The sequence below is a fragment of the Mya arenaria genome, chromosome 7, assembly GCF_026914265.1.
Source record: "Mya arenaria isolate MELC-2E11 chromosome 7, ASM2691426v1".
Lineage (NCBI taxonomy): Eukaryota > Metazoa > Mollusca > Bivalvia > Myida > Myidae > Mya > Mya arenaria.
The window spans coordinates 27,332,841-27,351,901 of NC_069128.1; the positions used below are offsets into that span (position 1 = coordinate 27,332,841).

At 32.8% G+C, this 19,061-nt stretch overlaps 1 protein-coding gene across 4 annotated transcripts in view; it reads left to right on the top strand.

Moving 5' to 3' along the window:
- Positions 1 to 8,092: 8,092 nt before the first annotated feature.
- LOC128240027 (uncharacterized) overlaps positions 8,093 to 19,061 on the top strand; it is a 33,436-nt gene continuing 22,467 nt past the window's right edge. The window contains exons 1-3 of one of the 4 annotated variants that reach the window (XM_052956509.1): positions 8,095 to 8,371; positions 11,338 to 11,389; positions 16,887 to 16,982. In XM_052956509.1, the coding sequence (XP_052812469.1) occupies positions 8,273 to 8,371; positions 11,338 to 11,389; positions 16,887 to 16,982 (247 nt within the window). In that variant the 5' untranslated portion in view covers positions 8,095 to 8,272. Of the gene's footprint in view, positions 8,372 to 11,337; positions 11,390 to 16,886; positions 16,983 to 19,061 lie in introns of all 4 variants that reach the window. The other 3 variants (XM_052956508.1, XM_052956511.1, XM_052956510.1) reach the window with 3 other exon arrangements.

The following is a 19,061-nucleotide window of genomic DNA, read 5'->3' on the forward strand; positions in this document are numbered from 1 at the left end:
AACTTCATTAATCCTGAAAAATCCTGCAAATGCAAGCACGAAAATATTAATATCTCTAAAGTCTCCCAGAGAACTGGTTTCAGAAACTAAGGCGTATTTCAAAATCAATCTTTTTAAAATTTTACTAGTTATAGGCTCCTTTTTATTAACCGGTTTTACCACTTTCCTTTTGCAACCGGAAAGACAGAGTTTTAACCAAGTATCATTACAAGGATTGTATTCATTAGCAATAACATGTGCCCAATCGATACCATACCATATAGAATTCAATTTTGATTTACTCACATTATCTTCCTGAATAATGGTCACTAAATTTTAGGCTACAGATACAGGTGTAGCTGGTAAACTTTTTAAATTTGATTTTTCACACCATGCTCTAAATTTGTTTAACACTAAAGAATAGTTACGAACAGTAGAATGTTCTCTCCCAAACGAAATCACATCTTTAACTTCTGAGAACAGCTCTTCTGGGTTGTTTGAGACAGTCTGACAAATGCTGGCTGTTTCCTGCCATCTAACGGATCCGAATATACAACCTGTATACAAAAAAAGAAATCTTACTTATTACAAGTAAAACAAATATTATATGATATTATCAATAATCAGTTAGCTTTAACAATATATTGTACCCTAGGATTACGCATTCCATGAGTTAGCATTACACATCACAATCCAATCTTATTACAAGAACATCACTTGTAAATCTTTCTGTACCAAATATTGTAGAAGTACTTCTACCTTGAACATATATATTGTCTCTTCTAAACACCAAAACTTCATAAATATATTTCTTAAAGGAAGCATTCTCACCTCGGGACTCGAAGGCCAATAGGGTGCAACTAATGTCCCCACACCTTTACAATATGCCAAATGATTCAAAACTTTTCATATCAAATAAACTGGAGGTACCAACAAATTGTTGTCTTTTCCCCAATAAACAGTAAAAAACATCAGCTGCCTCTGTGAACGGGGTCCAAAACAATGAATTATATCTTGGCAATTTATGAGTGTAATCATTAGCAAATCTATCTATAGCATGCGGGCCATACAAAGTATTGAGGTAATTACAAAAATCCTGACAAATCCCGTAATCATCATAATCAACAATTCTACTTAACTCATCGGCCAACGAATTTTGTGATCTTCGTATCCATACAACTTACAATGAAACACCTTTAGAAGTAAACATTTTGACTGTCTGTATGCCACTGAACAGTTTTACCTGCTAATTTGTCAAGAAATCTGACAAGAGAAAACCTTATAGCCAACAGTTATCATATAAGAAATATTCATCTTGGCATCCCAACTATTCCTTGATTCAATTTGTTTGAAAAATGGCTTCGTTTGCAATAAAGAAACATTTCCTAATACTGGGGACACGGAAATTATCTTACCCGATAGCTGAGCTAATTTTCGAGCTGACACCACAGTTACGTTGCTCAAAACGTATTTAAGACATTAAATCCTAACCCTTCTAAACTTTTTGTGGGGAAAAAAAATATATTTTCCTAAATTCACAATGAAACCGGCACCATTCAGTGTTTTTAAAACAAAGTTTGAGTCTGCCAAATTTTCTCAAAATCAGTGTTAATTCCCCAACCATCATCTAAATACACAATTTTTATCAGGCCGTTTTTCCTCCAATATTTTACTAAAAGGAGGAAGATATTTTGTTATTGTACGCGGGGCTGACTTGACACCAAAAGCTAAAACTGTGTAAACAAGATATTTAGTTTCAGACCCAAACCTCTAAGGAATCCCCCCAAAATTGTGATGATTTTGTTTGATTGAACTATGATAGTAGACGCAAGTTAGGTCAAATTTAAACATGAAACCTCCCGGAACAGCGCACTCTTGCTATTTCGTGATCTTAACCTTTCGTCTTTCAAGAAAGTGTTCACAACACTTAGATCCAAAATTAATCTCTTTTTACCCGAAGAATTAACTGCAACCGAAAGAGGATTGACATTATGTGGAATATAAGGAACTTCATAAGTACACATTATCTTAATCAAATCATGAATTGCTGAACTTACAAACTCATTATTTCGTTAAGATGATTGATTGTTTTCAAGATAAAACTTGGTGGTTTAATAATAAAGGTTAGACGTATCCATTTTCTATAACAGACAATATTTCATTATCAGCCTTTAAATCATCTTTCCAAAATATAAAACAATTCTTTAGTCTTCCTTTAACATTATGTTGTGAAATATCAACCGAGTTTTCAAAATTAAAAAAAAAGAGTCTGCAGTTCAGTCGGTTTGAAACAGTTTTCATTTGATAATTAAACAAGTACATATCATAATCACTGTCCGCCATTGGCTGGGAAGAACTGCTGCGTCTGTTGAGAGGCGGTTGCTGTAGCCACCGGTCTGGTTACTCCTCGGCCACGCCCGATACCCATGGAGTTGGTGGTTCCTTGCAGGTCTGCGGCAAAACCGCTGGCAAAGTGTCCCTCTGAGGCGCATTTGACACAGATGACTGTTCCACACTGCACGAAACGTCCTTCAGCCAAGGATCCACGGCCTCGACCTTCTCGAAAGCTTCGAAAAGAAGAAGGCTGCCCAGCAGGGCCATTATTAACAAAGGAAGCCGACTGCTTTCTAGTTGTTTTTTTTTCCATTTTGACGAGAGCTTTCTCTTCAGCCTTACGAATCCTCATATCATCATCAGAATCACTAGCAACATCATACAAAAGAAGAGCTGTCGTAAGACAGCGCGCTCGACTTCGCCGCTTTGACTTAGAAGTGAATACAATAACGATGTCATATGTGCCTGTCAAAACCAATAAAACAATCAAATTGAAAAGTGAACAAGAATCGCGATGTGACAAAACCAGGTTTTTAATGATTGGCAGAAGAGATTCAGTTTCAACTGCTTTCTTTTATTTTTTGTAACAGTGACCTTGATCCTAAGGGCCCCAAACACAATCCTATGAAATCATTCATAAACTCTTCCTACATATCAAGTTTGGTCACAGTATGTCAACCATAACTGAAACAGTAATCTATTTTTAGTAACAGTGACCTTGACCCTAGGGGGCCAAAAGGCAATCCATGAAAGCTCTGCATAAACTTGTCTTATATACCAAATTTGGTCACACTATGTCGACCCTTACTTGAGTTATTCAGTACTAACCATATTTCTATTTTTTAGCAACAGTGACCTTGCCCTAGACCATAGCTCTCGGAGCCCAAAACACAATCTCAGGAAAGGTCTCTATAATCTCTTCCTATATACCAAGTTTGGTCACAATATGTAGACCCTTACTTAAGTTATTCAATACCAACAATTTTTCTATTAAAAGTATCATTGAACTTGATTGTAGGGGCCTCAAACTCATTCCCATAAAAGGTCTCCATAAACTCTTCGTATATACCAAGTTTGGTCTATTTATGTCAAACCTAGCTAAAATTATTCGATACATAAGGTGACTTTGATGCTGACCTCCCACCAGCCCGCCCGAACAATGACTCAAGTCATTTAAATAACTTGTTTTCCCTTTATGAAAATGCTGTTAAGAATATAAAAATGCCTTTCAAAAGAAATTAAAATAAAATTAAAAAAAAAAATATTCAAGGGCCATAATTTGTATATAAGGGTTAAAATGGAGTTATGTTTCTTGTTGTAAGATGGTCGTCAATAATTTTGCAATTTATTCAGTGCATTGAATGAAAAGTATAGAAGTTTTTTTATTAAAATCCCAACTTGCCCTTATAATTAACTTGCCCTAAAACTTTAACCTAAGTCAATCAGGGGCCATAACTTGTATTAAGGATACTATGGAGTTATGTTACCTCATTGTGTGATGGTCCTGAACAATTGTGGGAAGTTTTAAGTGAATTGAATAAAGGGTATAGAAGTTGTTAATAAATACCCCAACCTGCCCTAAAACTTTAACCTAAGTTCCATAGTCAATCAGGGGCCATAATTTGTATAAAAGATAATATTGAGTTATCTAACCTCATTATGTGATGGCTCTGAACAACTGTGTGAAGTATTAAGTCAACTGAATGAATGGTATTGGACTTATACGTGAAAATCCCAACTTGTCCTAAAACTCTAACCGGACGCCGATGCCGACGCTGGGGCGAGTAGTATAGCCCTCCTTATTCTTCGAATAGTCGAGCTAAAATTGGTATTCAGCAATAGTGTTCCAACCGGCTGCGGAGTTATCGGCAATTCAATTTTATACTTTATGAACCGATGAGCTCTGTCAGCTTCTCTCAAAGTAATAGCTTTATCACAAGAGTCAACTAAATCAAGAACTTCCCAATTAAATTCATATTGTTGTTTGTTGCCAGGTCTTTTAAGTGGGACAGAATTTTCAACTCAAATGTTCTAGCCGACTCAGCCGCCCATTCCGTTTCTGATCCCACAGTCCTTTTCAGCTTGTCGAATTTCTAGTCAAAATACCCCTGCAATTCTTTCTTTAAAAACTTTTCAAATTTATATCTTCACTTCACTTTCAGACATTGTAAAATACCTTCTAATGTCACCAAATACAAAACCTCGAGTCACGAAAATAATTGAATAATTGTATTTAACTACGTCGCAAGTAGACCGCATAGTATTTTCAAATTAGCAGTTAAACTTAATAACTTTATTATTGGGAAACTTCATTATTCAAGCAATTATACACTTCACTGGCAATCATTTTAAACTTAGATTTACAAAATAAACGTAATGCACTCAATTCACACTATATTTTCATGTGCTTAGATGATATGATGAACTTAATATGTGTAAGTTAAATTAATTAAATGCCTGTTTTTTTCTATTCTGTAAAGATGCACTCTTACTCCCAAATATGATTTACCACAATTAATAATTATTGTTTTAATATTCAAAACAGGATGAATAAAGGTTGAAAAGAATGGTACTTATGAAGGATACCGAGTTGAATTTGAAAGTAATGAGCATAAAACACGGTATTTCTATCTTATAATACTATAGTAGACCACAGTTAATCTTTTAGCATTCACCAATAGTTTAATATTTTTGCGCTTTCTGCTATTAAATACACGGTTACAAGATTATTATCAGTAATTAATATTTTCAATAAATGCATTATTTAGTAAGTAGTAAAAGGCTTATCAGTCAAAATGTATGTTTGTTATACATATATATGTATTGATTTAGAATAAGAGTGTCAAATTAATGTCAGCCGGTGTCTTACATTTCTTCAACAACCAGAACATAACATATTTAAAAGTTGGTAAATGATGTTTCTTAGCCGAATAATGATATTACTTCGATAGTTTGTGCTTGAGTAAGTATCTACTTTAGAGTAGGAAGTTATTGACTGTGCTTTGACATTTAAATAAGGAAGTTGAATTAGGAAGTTAATACTACAAAGGTATGTGAAAAGGATTTAACCTACGCACTACTATGTTAAATTTATGTTTGTTCTCGTTTAAGATCAATGAGGGCATGGTTACGGAAGATATTGTATTTACAACTATTTCAATTTAGACGCTTGATTTTATTAAATCTGAACCATCAACTTGTTGATATGTAAAGAGGATTCACCAATCTCGACATCACTGATGAATGTCGAATCCAGTGCTTTATTGTAGTGTCAAATTTTGCAAGAAATATAAATTGACAATAAATGTCATTGTAACCACAACACAATGGTAAACGGACTTTATTTCAATCAAACGATAAGCGTCAGTTCCTGTCAAATGACAGAGGCAATGTATTGTTTGTGTATATTGTAAATAACCTTATGCTTTATATGTGTCCATAACGTTTGTGTGTTTGTTTGTTTTTTGTTGTTATTTTTCTATGTCTATACTTTGTATTGTATTGTATATATTTGTGTATGTGTATTTAAACTATTCTTCTCTTCACATTTGGAGGATAAACAGAATAAACTAAACTAAACTTTTCAATAACACGTTTAAGTATGCTTAGTCACCCAAAATCGAACTTTTTTCCCTATAAATGCTACGAAAATACTACAAGTGTTTTCAATGTAATTTGTATAGTAGATAGTTTGTAAATGTTTTCACTTAAATTGCTGTCTTTGCAATATAATAAAAAAGCTAGCAATTCAATTGTGACGGAGCTATACCACCGACTGTTCGTAACCACATTTTACCAGACATGAGATGTACAACTGTTTTTATTGATACCGTCTAAAGAACATGCATTTCTAAACACTCAAGATTTATTAATGCGTTACGTTACTAAGCGCTTATAAATAAACATCCTTTTTGTTAATTCGATCATAATTTATCTTAAAAAAAAACCGGTCATGTCTTTTTAAATTTCTCGGCAGACTGCTTTTACAGAGAACTGAATTTCCGTTTTTATGTTTAATTTAAAACATAATGCTATTTGGTCTTACTTCAAGACGCATATACTATCATAATGGAGTGCAACACTTTTTAATGCACTTATTATAATTAAACGTTACCGCACACCTATTTCACCTAATTCCTTGAAATTTATCATTATTAAACCCATTCATAATTCTTAGTTTATTAAGAATGAAACAGACTTAAACACGTTCAATTTAAATGTTTTTTGACGGAATGACGATTATTTCTTTAAAAGATACAGATTTCTGTATTGTTTTTCTGCCACGTAATTGCACAGTGAATAAAAGTTGAATTAAATACAGATACTTATACCATACATAAGCTCCATCTTTATGTCTATCACAAACAATTTGCATTTGTTTAAATTATTCATTTTTCTTAATGCAATATAGAATTAGAATTACCTTAGGGTGCAAATTAGCCCCATTGGGAAATTTTCGGCATATAAACGTAGCGTAAAACCTTGTGTTAATCTTGCAGTGAAATATCTTGCAAAATCAGAGATTCGATATTTCTGTGTTGGTAAATACCTCATATTGACTAAGGCGTAAACAATGATATAATAGTTTCGTGTTTCTTGCCTAAAATAAATAGGGTAAGTAGGTCAGTTATCTTTTTTTATTTTTTATTAGGCGATTTTAGTTTTCGAGGTTTCTCGCTTACCAAAAACGATAAATTATATTCTTATGATTATAAGTGTAACTTAATGTAAACTTGTTCATTGAATTATTCATTACCTCTGTCACAATCTTAATTGGAATGATATTATAAATTACGAGGTCCCAGCATTTATTAGCATTGATATAAGTAAACATTCATATTGAATTATTCATTACCTCTGTCACAATCTTAATTGGAATGATATTATAAATTACGAGGTCCCAGCATTTATTAGCATTGATATAAGTAAACATTCATATGAAGAGGCAAATACATTAATTTTACGTTTAAGATTCATGAAATGTTTTAATTGGAACAATTTTAAATTATGCAGCCTATAGACGTTGTAATGAATTGAAAATGAAATATAATCGAGCAACATTTTGTTCTTGGAGTTTGTATTTTTGTGTGGGCTGTAATATTATGACAATCGTGGGTTTTTAAATTTTCCTGTTCATAAGTTTTACGTAAATGAAGCAAAAATAGTTTCATAAAGTATATTAAAGTCAGTCTGTTTATCGACCAAGGCTTACTTGCTTAACATGTGTCTGAAGTAAAAGGTAGCATACACAGGAAGAGGAACCACGTGATTATAAAGGGGTTCTCGCATGGTTCACCACGGGTCACAACCGAAGTAAACAAACAATTTAGTGACGTTAATTTTTTAAATAACGTTTTTTGAAAGAAAATGTATGAAAATATTTCTTTGCATAAGAAATAAAATGTTATTTTCTGCTTCAACACGTTTTAAATATATTAGATTAAGGTGTAGTTAAATGAGGCATTCCTTGGCGAAAAATTTCAGCGTTGCATCGTTCTACGAAATTCAAAATAAGTTCAGAGTCCAATTTTGACAATCTAAAGAAAGCAGAGCGGGTTACCTCGACCAGCGGGTAATAACAGATGCATAGTAATGTAGGATGAAATAGGAATCGAAGTGCCGCTCGTATAATGAAATGGAGCATAACATGTAATAAAACTGCGTCGAGAAAAGATTAAACTACCTGCATTCACGCAGATTCATTCTTACTTAGTTGATTGAATAAAATGTATCGGGAGAAGAATGAAAAAGAGTAGCAATGTATTGGAAAGATAACAAAACGTCCGGGTTGGTAAAGAAGACACGTAAAATGGGTACACAAGGAAATTATACCAACTGCACTGTGATTTTAAGGAAAAAATATGAGTTTAAAGTTAAAACTTCCCGGTATAGTCTAGTGGTTTTGAAAAGGTCCAACTATGTGGATATAATTATAGATATTAATTGATTTGGAGCTAATATGCCACCGTGTGACAAAGTGATTCTTTCTTTGTTTTTGATATGTGCTTTTACATTGGATAATATTTTTGCAAACGAGGGAACATGCACACTGGTTTTGGTAAGTTGTTTTCTTACTTTCACAAGAAGTTATGTTGGTTACATCTTTATTATGCATTTCAACTACGTGATAAATCGTGTGCATGAGTACTTAAAATCAAAGCTTCTATATTCTCAGCACAAGAATGCCACAGTTGTGTTTTCATAACATGCTAAACCCTGCTGTTATCAAGTGTTTATATAACATATTAGTTAGACATGTACAGTGTATTTAGACTGTTAAAGCTGCACTCTCAGATATTGTCCATAATTTTTTTTGTCTTGGAATGAGCCGTTTTTGCGTAAATGTCTGGAAACCAGTGATATAAGAAGGCTACAAGGCTTAAGATTAAATCGCAGTGTCATCTTCATGGTCGAAAATTGATGTGTTATGGCTAAACCTTACTAGTGCTTTAAGAAAAATGAATATTTCGGCTGTATTTCGAACAATGCAAAAGACCAGCCGATTCTGAGACAAAATCGAAAAAAGAATGTTAAAACTGTCAATATGTGAGACTGCAGCTTTAAATTGTTTTTGGTACATATTTTATAATTATCTTGTATGCGATTTGCTAATGTTGCAAATATGTTGTTTGTATAACCTCCGTTTAGGACAATATATTAGTAAAACGGTTTCTACCTTTCTCTTTTTCAAATTGAAACAAATTTCGTTTTTATCGCAGAATCAGCTGATTTTGGTATCAATGTACTCGATACAGTCGTATAAGATAACCCTAAATAGTACAGATCTAAGTCGTTTGGAAAACTGCCGAAAATTCCATTTCTTTTAAAGAGTAAGTTACGTGAATAAGAAAATATGAGATCTGATCTTTTTCATCAATCATATATCACTAGTTTCCAGACATTAACGCAAAAATGGGCTCATTCCAAGACAAAAAAATATACAAAAAGTTGTTAAAACGGTCAGTCATTCACTGATATTAATTGAACTAAATCAGGTTTGCTCATACTAAATTGATATTTTAATGGCACTAAAACTAGTGTGACTAACGGCGATATTTTTGTACATTCATAACATACTCCCATCATTTGTGTTCAAAAACCTTAATGCAGTTGTCAGAGTTTCCTTATATATGAAAATATATATGAAGTAACAAAGTTGTAATACTTTAAATTAGAAATTTAATAGTTTCGCCAGCGTTATTTAGAAAAACTCAAAATCGACATATACGCTGTTAGCGATACATATTGCTATAAAACAACATATTTAAAGTATAAGCGATGCATACGTTCCAAAAACTTACAAAAGTAATTGATATAGTCTTTAAGATATTAGTTTTAATAAAATTCCTTTCGGTACAAAGTTTTTTTTTACTTACCTAAGAGCCATACTTCCGCAGGTCGATAAAAGAATAATTAAAAAAGTAACTTATAAGCGGTGCGCTTGTAAGAAAATATCGAAGTCGATGCAAACTGTTCTTATTCAACCGGAAAATAACGCGGCAGTTGTTTTGTGTATTGCCTTAAAAATAATAGGGTAGTCCTTCAGACTTCAGTATCGCGACTAGAAATCAGGTATCGTCTGATCTACTTTTATAACATGACATGTTAAATAATTTAAGTGCCAGGGTTACAAAATGGCGCGTATGGTATTATGCAGTTCAAAATAAGGCGAACTAAAAGACAGCTTTATTTAAATGCGTTCATAAGATTGCAACGTAAATGTGCTTTGGAAAGCAAGCCGACGAATCTCAAATTAATCTTGGTGCAAAACCTATTGGAATATATACTTATAGATAATTACGCAGACATTGAAAATGTGCTGACTTGAAGGTTCTGCCGTCAAAACGTCCTCAGCCAATATAGGGTTTCATTAAATTAACTCCTGAATACGAAAAAAGCTGGCGAGATGATATCCTTGAAAATATATGTTTCTCAGTTCTCAATATTTTTTGGATTATATTATTATTGCCTGTGAACAGAATTGTGATACAAATAAAATAACGCTTGTCGCGACAACAGCCTTTCAACGATTTCATTGCAATCATTGCCTTCATCTATTTCATTGCTTTCATTGCTCTTATATATTTCTTAGCTTTTAGCACTTTCATTGCTTACTTTGCTTTCATTGATTTGATTGCTTTCTTTGCTTACAGTTATAAAATTGCTTCAAACGGTTTTGATTTGGTTGCTTTCATTGATTGATTACTTTCATTGCTTTATTTATTTTATTGCTTGCATTGTCCTCATTGATTTTATTACTTTCATTGCTTTCATTGATTTGATTGTTTTCATTTCTCTCATGTATTTGATTGCTTTCATTGCTTTCAATTATTTAATTGCTTTCATTGCTTTCAGATATGTCATTGCTTTCATTGCTTTCAATTATTTAATTGCTTTCATTGATTTTAATTTTGTAATTAATTTAATTGCTTTAATTGATTTGATTGCTTTATTTATTTTATTGCTTTCATTTATTTTATTTTATTGCTCTCATTTCTTTCATATATTTGATTGCCTTTATTGCTTTCAGTTACATGTATGTAATTGCTTTCATTGCTCTAATTGATTTGATTGCTTTCATTGTTTTCATTTATTTAATTGCTTTCATTGCTTTCTTAGATTTTATTGCTGTGTTTGCTTTCATTATTTGGTTGCTTTCATTTATCTCATGGATTTTATTGCTTTCATTGCTTTTATTTATTTCATTGTACCATTGATTTCATTGCGTTCATTTAAACAATGACTTAGACGTTAAAGAAGTGGCAAGGTAAATACCTTCAGTAAAATCAAACAAGTATGGTTTGTGTTTTGCCTAGAAATAAAAGACATTGAATATTAAATCATTTCCTTGCAAGAACTTTTTTATACAATAAGAACCTGTGGTCGATCCAAATCGATAGCAAAATATGAATGCTCTGAAAATGAACAAGATTGATTGATCGAGATACTGAGCATTAAACAAGTCACTTTCTCTGTAATCCTTCTTTTTCTAAAGACATATCTAACATGTTTGTTTGTTTTCAGAACGAAGAAGGGAATTCTGAGCAGATTGAAATGAAGACCAATAATTTTACAGGTAATATTTATAATGAATAATTCTCAAATCCATGTTATTTCAGTCGGAAATGAATAATAATACTTCAGGAATGCCATACGCTGCGCACTGTCTCTTTTCAGCCGATTCTGTTAAAATATACGTGTATGCTTGCTGTGATTCCAAAGAACCTCATTGTCCTAAATGTTAATAAAAAACAATTGAAATATATTATTAATAGATTGTAGAGTTTCTTTGTCGTCCGATCATTACATCCGTTTCTTGATGACCCGGTTTAAAGCTGCACTCTCGAAAATTGAACGCTTTGACAATTATTTTTCGTGGAACGAGCGAATTTTAACGGAAATTTTCACAAGTGATATAAGACTGCTTACAAAAATCAGATCGCAGGTTTTCATATTTATGTTCAAAAATTGATGTTTCATGCATTTTTTTCTGAAAGCGTTAGTAACACTTTAAGCCATAAAACACTAGTTAAACATATGAAAATTTGCGATCTGATCTTTTGTCAGCAGTATTATATCACTGGTAGTAAGATATTAACATGTTGTAAGATGTTAACACAAATATTGGCTCATTCCAAGACAAATATAAAACAAAGTGTCAAATCGCTAAATCTGGGAGGTTGCAGCTTTAACAAAACAGTTTGCACCAAAGGGACTTTTATTAGAACTACTCAATATTTGTATTACTGTATTTGTTTGTTTTGTCTTTTAAAGCAATCTTTAACTGTTCAATCAATTCTTAATCGACCATATAAGGTCCTTATAAAGCTAGATAGACGCATGCCGCTATCCTATAACTTCCGTAGTTTCAATCATGCAGCTGCTTTTACGATGGGACATATCACCTTGCAATAATTGTAACGATCAACCTTGACATGAAATGTGTCATTTTTGCAAGGCCATCGACTTTAGCATCTTTTAAAAATGACTCAAAACAAATCGTATTTTTACAAACATAGTAATCTTGATGGTTTGCATGTTTCCCATCTCAAAACTTCCTTCAAAACATGAACATAAAACAGTCTTAAAACAAAGAAAGTTGAAAAGGCAGTATCTTACCTAAACAAAGATCACCCGAAATGCTACTATATGTTAACAAGTATTTATGTGTTGAACCAGGGTTTTTTAATGACCATAATACTTCCTAACGAATACAAGGCTATTTCATTCTAAATCATTTTGGAAACAGAAGACAATTTCACCCATTGAGCTCTGTTTTAATTACTCTTCGGTCTTAACAGCTTTCCCGTAGATCAAAATGTCTGTTTCTTCAGAGAAGTTTAGTGTTTTACCAAAAATACCAATCGTTTCAAGTAAATCAGTAGCAGGAGCCTACATATCCACCTCTCTCGTATGTTAATATTAATTTTCCTTTTCTCTCATTTTTCGCTAAAATGTTCAGATATTTAAAAGATACACAATATACTTTGATTTAAACATTAACAGCTTACTTCAAAACATATTTCCTTGATAACAAATTTGATGTTTTTGGAGAGGGCCGTAACTGATGCTGGAAAACTCTAGGCCCAATCACTTTGTATGTTTTATAATCAATTATTTGTCTCAAATTCTATATAAAGTTATTTATGTTGTATTGACTTTTCAATATATTAACAATCATGCAATAAACTATTATCAGATTAAAATTACAAGGCTATTTCACGACTATCATATCCCAAGCGTGTAAGTAATTAGGGCAAAACCAAAAGCCTTAAAATTGTTAAGAAATATAATGGTCATCAAAATGGAGAAGTAAAAGAAAAGATATCTTTGTTTCAAGGTCTCATTCAAAGCAAAATATTGCCTTCCGAAGAAGCATTTCTAACGCAATTTATCACGTGGTATACATCCACTGTGTTGAGTTGTCTATGTTTGCATACTCATTGTATACCGTGTCCTTTTACGCCAGTTAGGTAATCAATATGTACCATATTATTCATATAACTTATGTATATTTATATATTATAGCATTTTAAATAAATACCCAGTTACAAACACAATTGTATACATACAATTCTTATTAATATAACCAAACTTAAATGATGTTGAAAGATGATCTTTGAAAAGCAACATTCAAGCTGTTTTGTGAAATGACTTCTCTGCTTGAGGTATTCCCGTGTGAAAAGAAGATGACAAGACATTTGATGTCAGGTCTAAAGTAATTCATATTCGCGCAATTAAACGTCTATTATACCAGCCTTTACTGCTTACATGCTGGTAAATTTGAATAGTGTTTGAATATTATTAACTACCAAACAACTGATGTACATATAGGATAATAGTTGTTTCCAATTACAATATGATAAACAAAGCCAGACACACGGTGCGTTTATTGACAAGGAATATACCAAAAGCATGTTTTTATTTTATTGACAAAAACAGTATAGTTAATGCAGCATAAATGTTTTCATCCTATTATCGACATAGTACATATGTATTTTAATACAAAACTTATCGCATTGTACATAAACGATGTTGCATTTGAATTGAATTTTTTTATTACAGGTGCCATGCCATCACTGATCGCGTGATTTACTTAAAGATGCACTCTTACTCCCAACTAAAATTTAACACAATTAATACACTTGTTTTAATTTATCGAAAATGATTAATAAATATCGGAAACAATGGTTGTTATGAAAGATACTGTGATTTATGTAAAAGGAAGACGCAAAAACACGGTATTTCTATCTCATGAGACGATAGTTGATCACTGTGTTAATCTTTTAGGACCAACCAGTTATTTAATATGTGTGCGTTTTCAGTCATAAAATACACTGTTACAATATTGTTATCAGTAATTATATTTCCATAAATGCATAATTTAGTAAGTAGTTAAAGGTTTGTCACTCAAAACTTATGTTTAGAGTACATGTGTATGCAATGATTTTAAAAACGATTGTCACTTTAAAATGAAACCGGGTTATCAATGTGCATGCGTTATAATGTTCGTGTTCGGTAACGTACATTATTTGTTTACCGGGTTATCAAATAACATGCGTTATAATGTTCGTATTCGGTTACGTACCTATCATGCGTTATAATGTTCGTATTCGGTTACGTACCTATCATGCGTTATAATGTTCGTGTTCGGTAACGTGTCTTATTTGTTTAACAAGTTATCAAATAGCATGCGTTATAATGTTTGTGTTCGGTTTAATACTTCATGTTTTTACCGGGCTATCAAAAAGCATGCGTTATAATGTTCGTGTTTCCTTTACATACCTTATGTGTTTACTGGGCTATCAAATAGCGTGCGTTATAATGCTTGTGTTCGGTTATATGCCTTAATTTTTTTACCGGGATATCAAATATCAGGCGTTATAATGTTCGTATTCGGTTAGGTTCCTATTTTTTTATGAGATCAATACGTTCATCTACAAAAAAACAAGTTAAGAAAACAAATAGCAGATGAACGTACTACAAATTTTTGGTAAAAAATGTCATTAAAACATTATTTCGTGTATTATGTTTAGACAAAAAGTGTCCGACCAAACAAACATGCGTGTACTATGTCTGGTGAACTAGCGTAATACCAAACACACTGGCGTTTACTCTGTCTGGTGAGCTAGTCTAAGACCAAACAAACATGCGTGTACTATGTCTGGTGAACTAGAGTCCGACCAAACAAACATGCGTGTACTATGTCTGGTGAACTAGAGTCCGACCAAACAAACATGCGTGTACTATGTCCGGTGAACTAGAGTCCGACCAAACAAACATGCGTGTACTATGTCTGGTGAACTAGAGTCCGACCAAACAAACATGCGTGTACTATGTCTGGTGAACTAGAGTCCGACCAAACAAACATGCGTGTACTATGTCTGGTGAACTAGAGTCCGACCAAACAAACATGCGTGTACTATGTCCGGTGAACTAGAGTCCGACCAAACAAACATGCGTGTACTATGTCCGGTGAACTAGAGTCCGACCAAACAAACATGCGTGTACTATGTCCGGTGAACTAGAGTCCGACCAAACAAACATGCGTGTACTATGTCCGGTGAACTAGAGTCCGACCAAACAAACATGCGTGTACTATGTCTGGTGAACTAGAGTCCGACCAAACAAACATGCGTGCACTATGTCTGGTGAACTAGAGTCCGACCAAACAAACATGCGTGTACTATGTCCGGTAAACTAGAGTCCGACCAAACAAACATGCGTGTATTATGTATGGTGAACTGTTGTCAAATTTAAAAAAAAAACAACATAAGTGTACTGTGTCTGGTGAAATGATGTCATACAAATGAATTTTCGGGAATGACAAAGACATCGTCCAAACAATGGATAAAGAGTCTGAATAGATTGATAAACCGCGAGAATATACACTTCCAACCACGCTTTTTTTGCATCCTTCCCACTTCGCCGCGATTTTTCCTTACAGCGGACGTTATCATAAATTTAATCTAATTTTAATTATATGCCGCGATTTACACATAATGCCCACCGCATGCATTTTTTTTAATTTTCCGCGCGTTCCACCGCGTCGTGTCAACCCTATACGCGGCGTTGCGAATTGTTCATTAACGATAATTAAGGTAATTAAGGTAGCTGTCAATTTTCTGAAGGAGTTGTCTTTGTTCCCATCCTATAAATATAATTCTAGTCAGTTTTATTAATCTCAAACAAACTCTATCCGTAATCTACAAATCTTGGTTTTTACTCAAAACTTAGTTTGATCCCTCAAAATTATGCTTTGCAACTGTGAAAATATTCAGACGCTATTGTCACCTTCAAAAATCCTAATTTCGAATGCCTCAGTTAAACCTGTGTGATTGTGAATAACTAATAAATTGAATAAAAATGCGTACGTTTTACAATTGTTTTACCATGCTTTATGATAGGGATTTGTACTTAGGTACTTACATATGAGCAATGTCTTTACATTGATTTTAAATTTAATTAGAAATACTTAAACAAACACTCAATATCCCATCGACATAATTATTAAGTTTGGGGATTGAGATTGTTTACCCTCTAACAATTGAGTGAAATCCATTCTTCGAGCACGGCTCAATTTACATGTAAAATCTTCTTTTTGTACCAATTGTTAAAATACCTGCATATCGCGGTAAACCGCGTCGCGGCGATATTCCGCGTTTATGTTTTTGGCAGTCGTACGCGGAAGAAGCAGATGAACGCGGCGATGACGAGAACCACCCCGATGGCTACCGTTGAATAAATCGCCGCAATTTTCCGCGATGACGCAATCTCGCCCGCGGTGAAAACGCGTTTTGTGCAAAAAAAACAACGCGTGGTTGGTAGTGTACCACGATTCTGCACATGCTTGATAAAAAAAGCATACATATTCTGTTGACACTAACATTATTGACTTGGTATACTTAATCTTATCGTTTCAATAAATTATATTAATAATACCTGTTTTTGTTCTTTGATCACAGGAATCTAAAAACCAATGTCTGATATAACATCCATGCATACTATACCTACTGTATGATATTTCGTTGCATCGACGTATTTCCACAATGTCTTTATTATCATATTTACAGGACTCTCAAATAAGGGAACCATTGTATCGTTATCTCGAGAACCATGTGCCAGCAACTCCACCATACAACTAACCATCTTACCACAAGATATCAAAGGTTATTATTTATTTTTTAAGTTGAGGATGAACTAAAGGATTTCTTCACATTTATTTTGAACGTGGATATAATAATAACTGAAAAAAACCAAACAATATCAAACACAGCATTAATCAGAACATATCTATGTTGTTTCATATTTTCAGACAATAAAAGAATAATTAATGCCCTCCTGGGATATAATTGTAAATGACAATGCATTCAGAAAATGGTGCACATTTTCAATGGAGAATGCAAGGCTATTTATTGTTCTTCAGTGAATATTATGATCGTATCTCAGAAATGAAAATGAAGCTTCTCTTTGATTGTTTGTAGAATGGCATGAAAACAGGAAATAATAAGATTAATTAAACGTCGATAACGTTTTTTTTTAAAATTCATATTGCATTTAGAAGATTTACGTATTTTTCAAATTGCCATAAATCGAACATTGAACACACTGCCTTGATATAAGCAAACACTTGTCTTCCGTTTGGTTATATGCTCACAAGTGAGAAATCAGAGTCGGAAGATGGTATTGCGAGAGAATATAGACTATGTTGTAACGTTTATGCAATTGAACTTAAATACCATTTCTCATCATGCTTTTGTAAATTCGGACACCCTTAAAATACCTAGGTAGAATATCATGGCCAAATTTAGATTTGTTTAAAAGACTAATGATTAGCAAAAGAACAATTAAGATAACAAACACCATTAAAGAAGCCATGCATTTACGAAATGAAGTTCTTTCCTTGTACAATAGCAATGCTCTGTTCTATAACAATGGTACTCTTTGTTTCTTTTCTAAGTATTCTGTTAAACTAATAATTTTATTAATATTTACATGATGTCTATTGATTTTTTTCCGTTATTCTCTATAGTTAATACTATGTTTTGCCATTTCTATATTGTTTAGGCCAAAAGCTATTTTATGCCGATTTGCGAATAAACTTTTTGATATAAATAGGAGAATTATTATCCAAATTGCCTGATATAATTGTATACAATTAGTAAATATATAACTTAATGTCAAAATGGATCATTTAATACAAACAGGTGCTCTTATTGTTACAATCAACCATGGGCAGGCAGTCTCAGAAATTCCAAACCAATGCGTACTTTTTGGCAACCAATATTTCATGATAATAGTTTTCTGGAATTCATACAATCTCTGGGTACTAATATAATTAACAAATCATGAGTGCTGTTTGAAGTTTTATATGCACACGTATTAAACGATATATTTAAATCTGGTGAAATATGCGAGAAAACCTATGAGAGATGAGAGATGTAACGTAATTGCAATAAAGTTCATCTTATCGATTTTATTACATGCATTCCCGTGGTTTATAGAGATTTATCAGCGAAACAAAATAGATATTTCATTGTATCAAACTGTGAAAATATCAATTCTATGTTTTTCACTTTCTGGAATGTTAGCCCATTCTATCATTCAAATCAAACATTAGCGCGCATAATCCTATGACACAATATAAATGACGTCATTTCCGAAATGAGTTTACGTACGCATACCTATTGGCGTGTTTTTTAATAAAATGTTATTAAATGTTTTTTTATTCAAGTTTTATGGATAAAATGAAAAGATAAAAAAGTGTTTGTTACAGCGTAAGGTAAGCAATATATTTAACCCCGTGAACACCAAAAGTGAACTTAAAGTAAAAAAAGAAAAAAACACACTATTACAAACAGTTATCCGCTTATTTAATCCCAGTAATACTCTTTTGTTTACACGGACGAACCTCGTAATCAAATCTTCAAAATGGGCTTTGCATAAAAGCACAACGATCAAGCCTAACTTAGACCGAAAGAGACATACAGTCCAACAAGACAATAGACATAGGGCTTTCTATAGTTATAAATAATTATTTCGCTTCTTTTGTTGATTTCAAATTCATAGATATAGGATATAATAACCATGTACGTTCATATTGACAGCTATGCACTCTCATTCGTAGATTTGTTATAAGAGACAATAATAGCATGAGCACTAGCATAATTTCGAAAACTTAAAAGATTGATCTTAGATCTCATATTTCATGTCATGAAGTTTTATCTTTGAGTTCGTTCAAAAGTGTA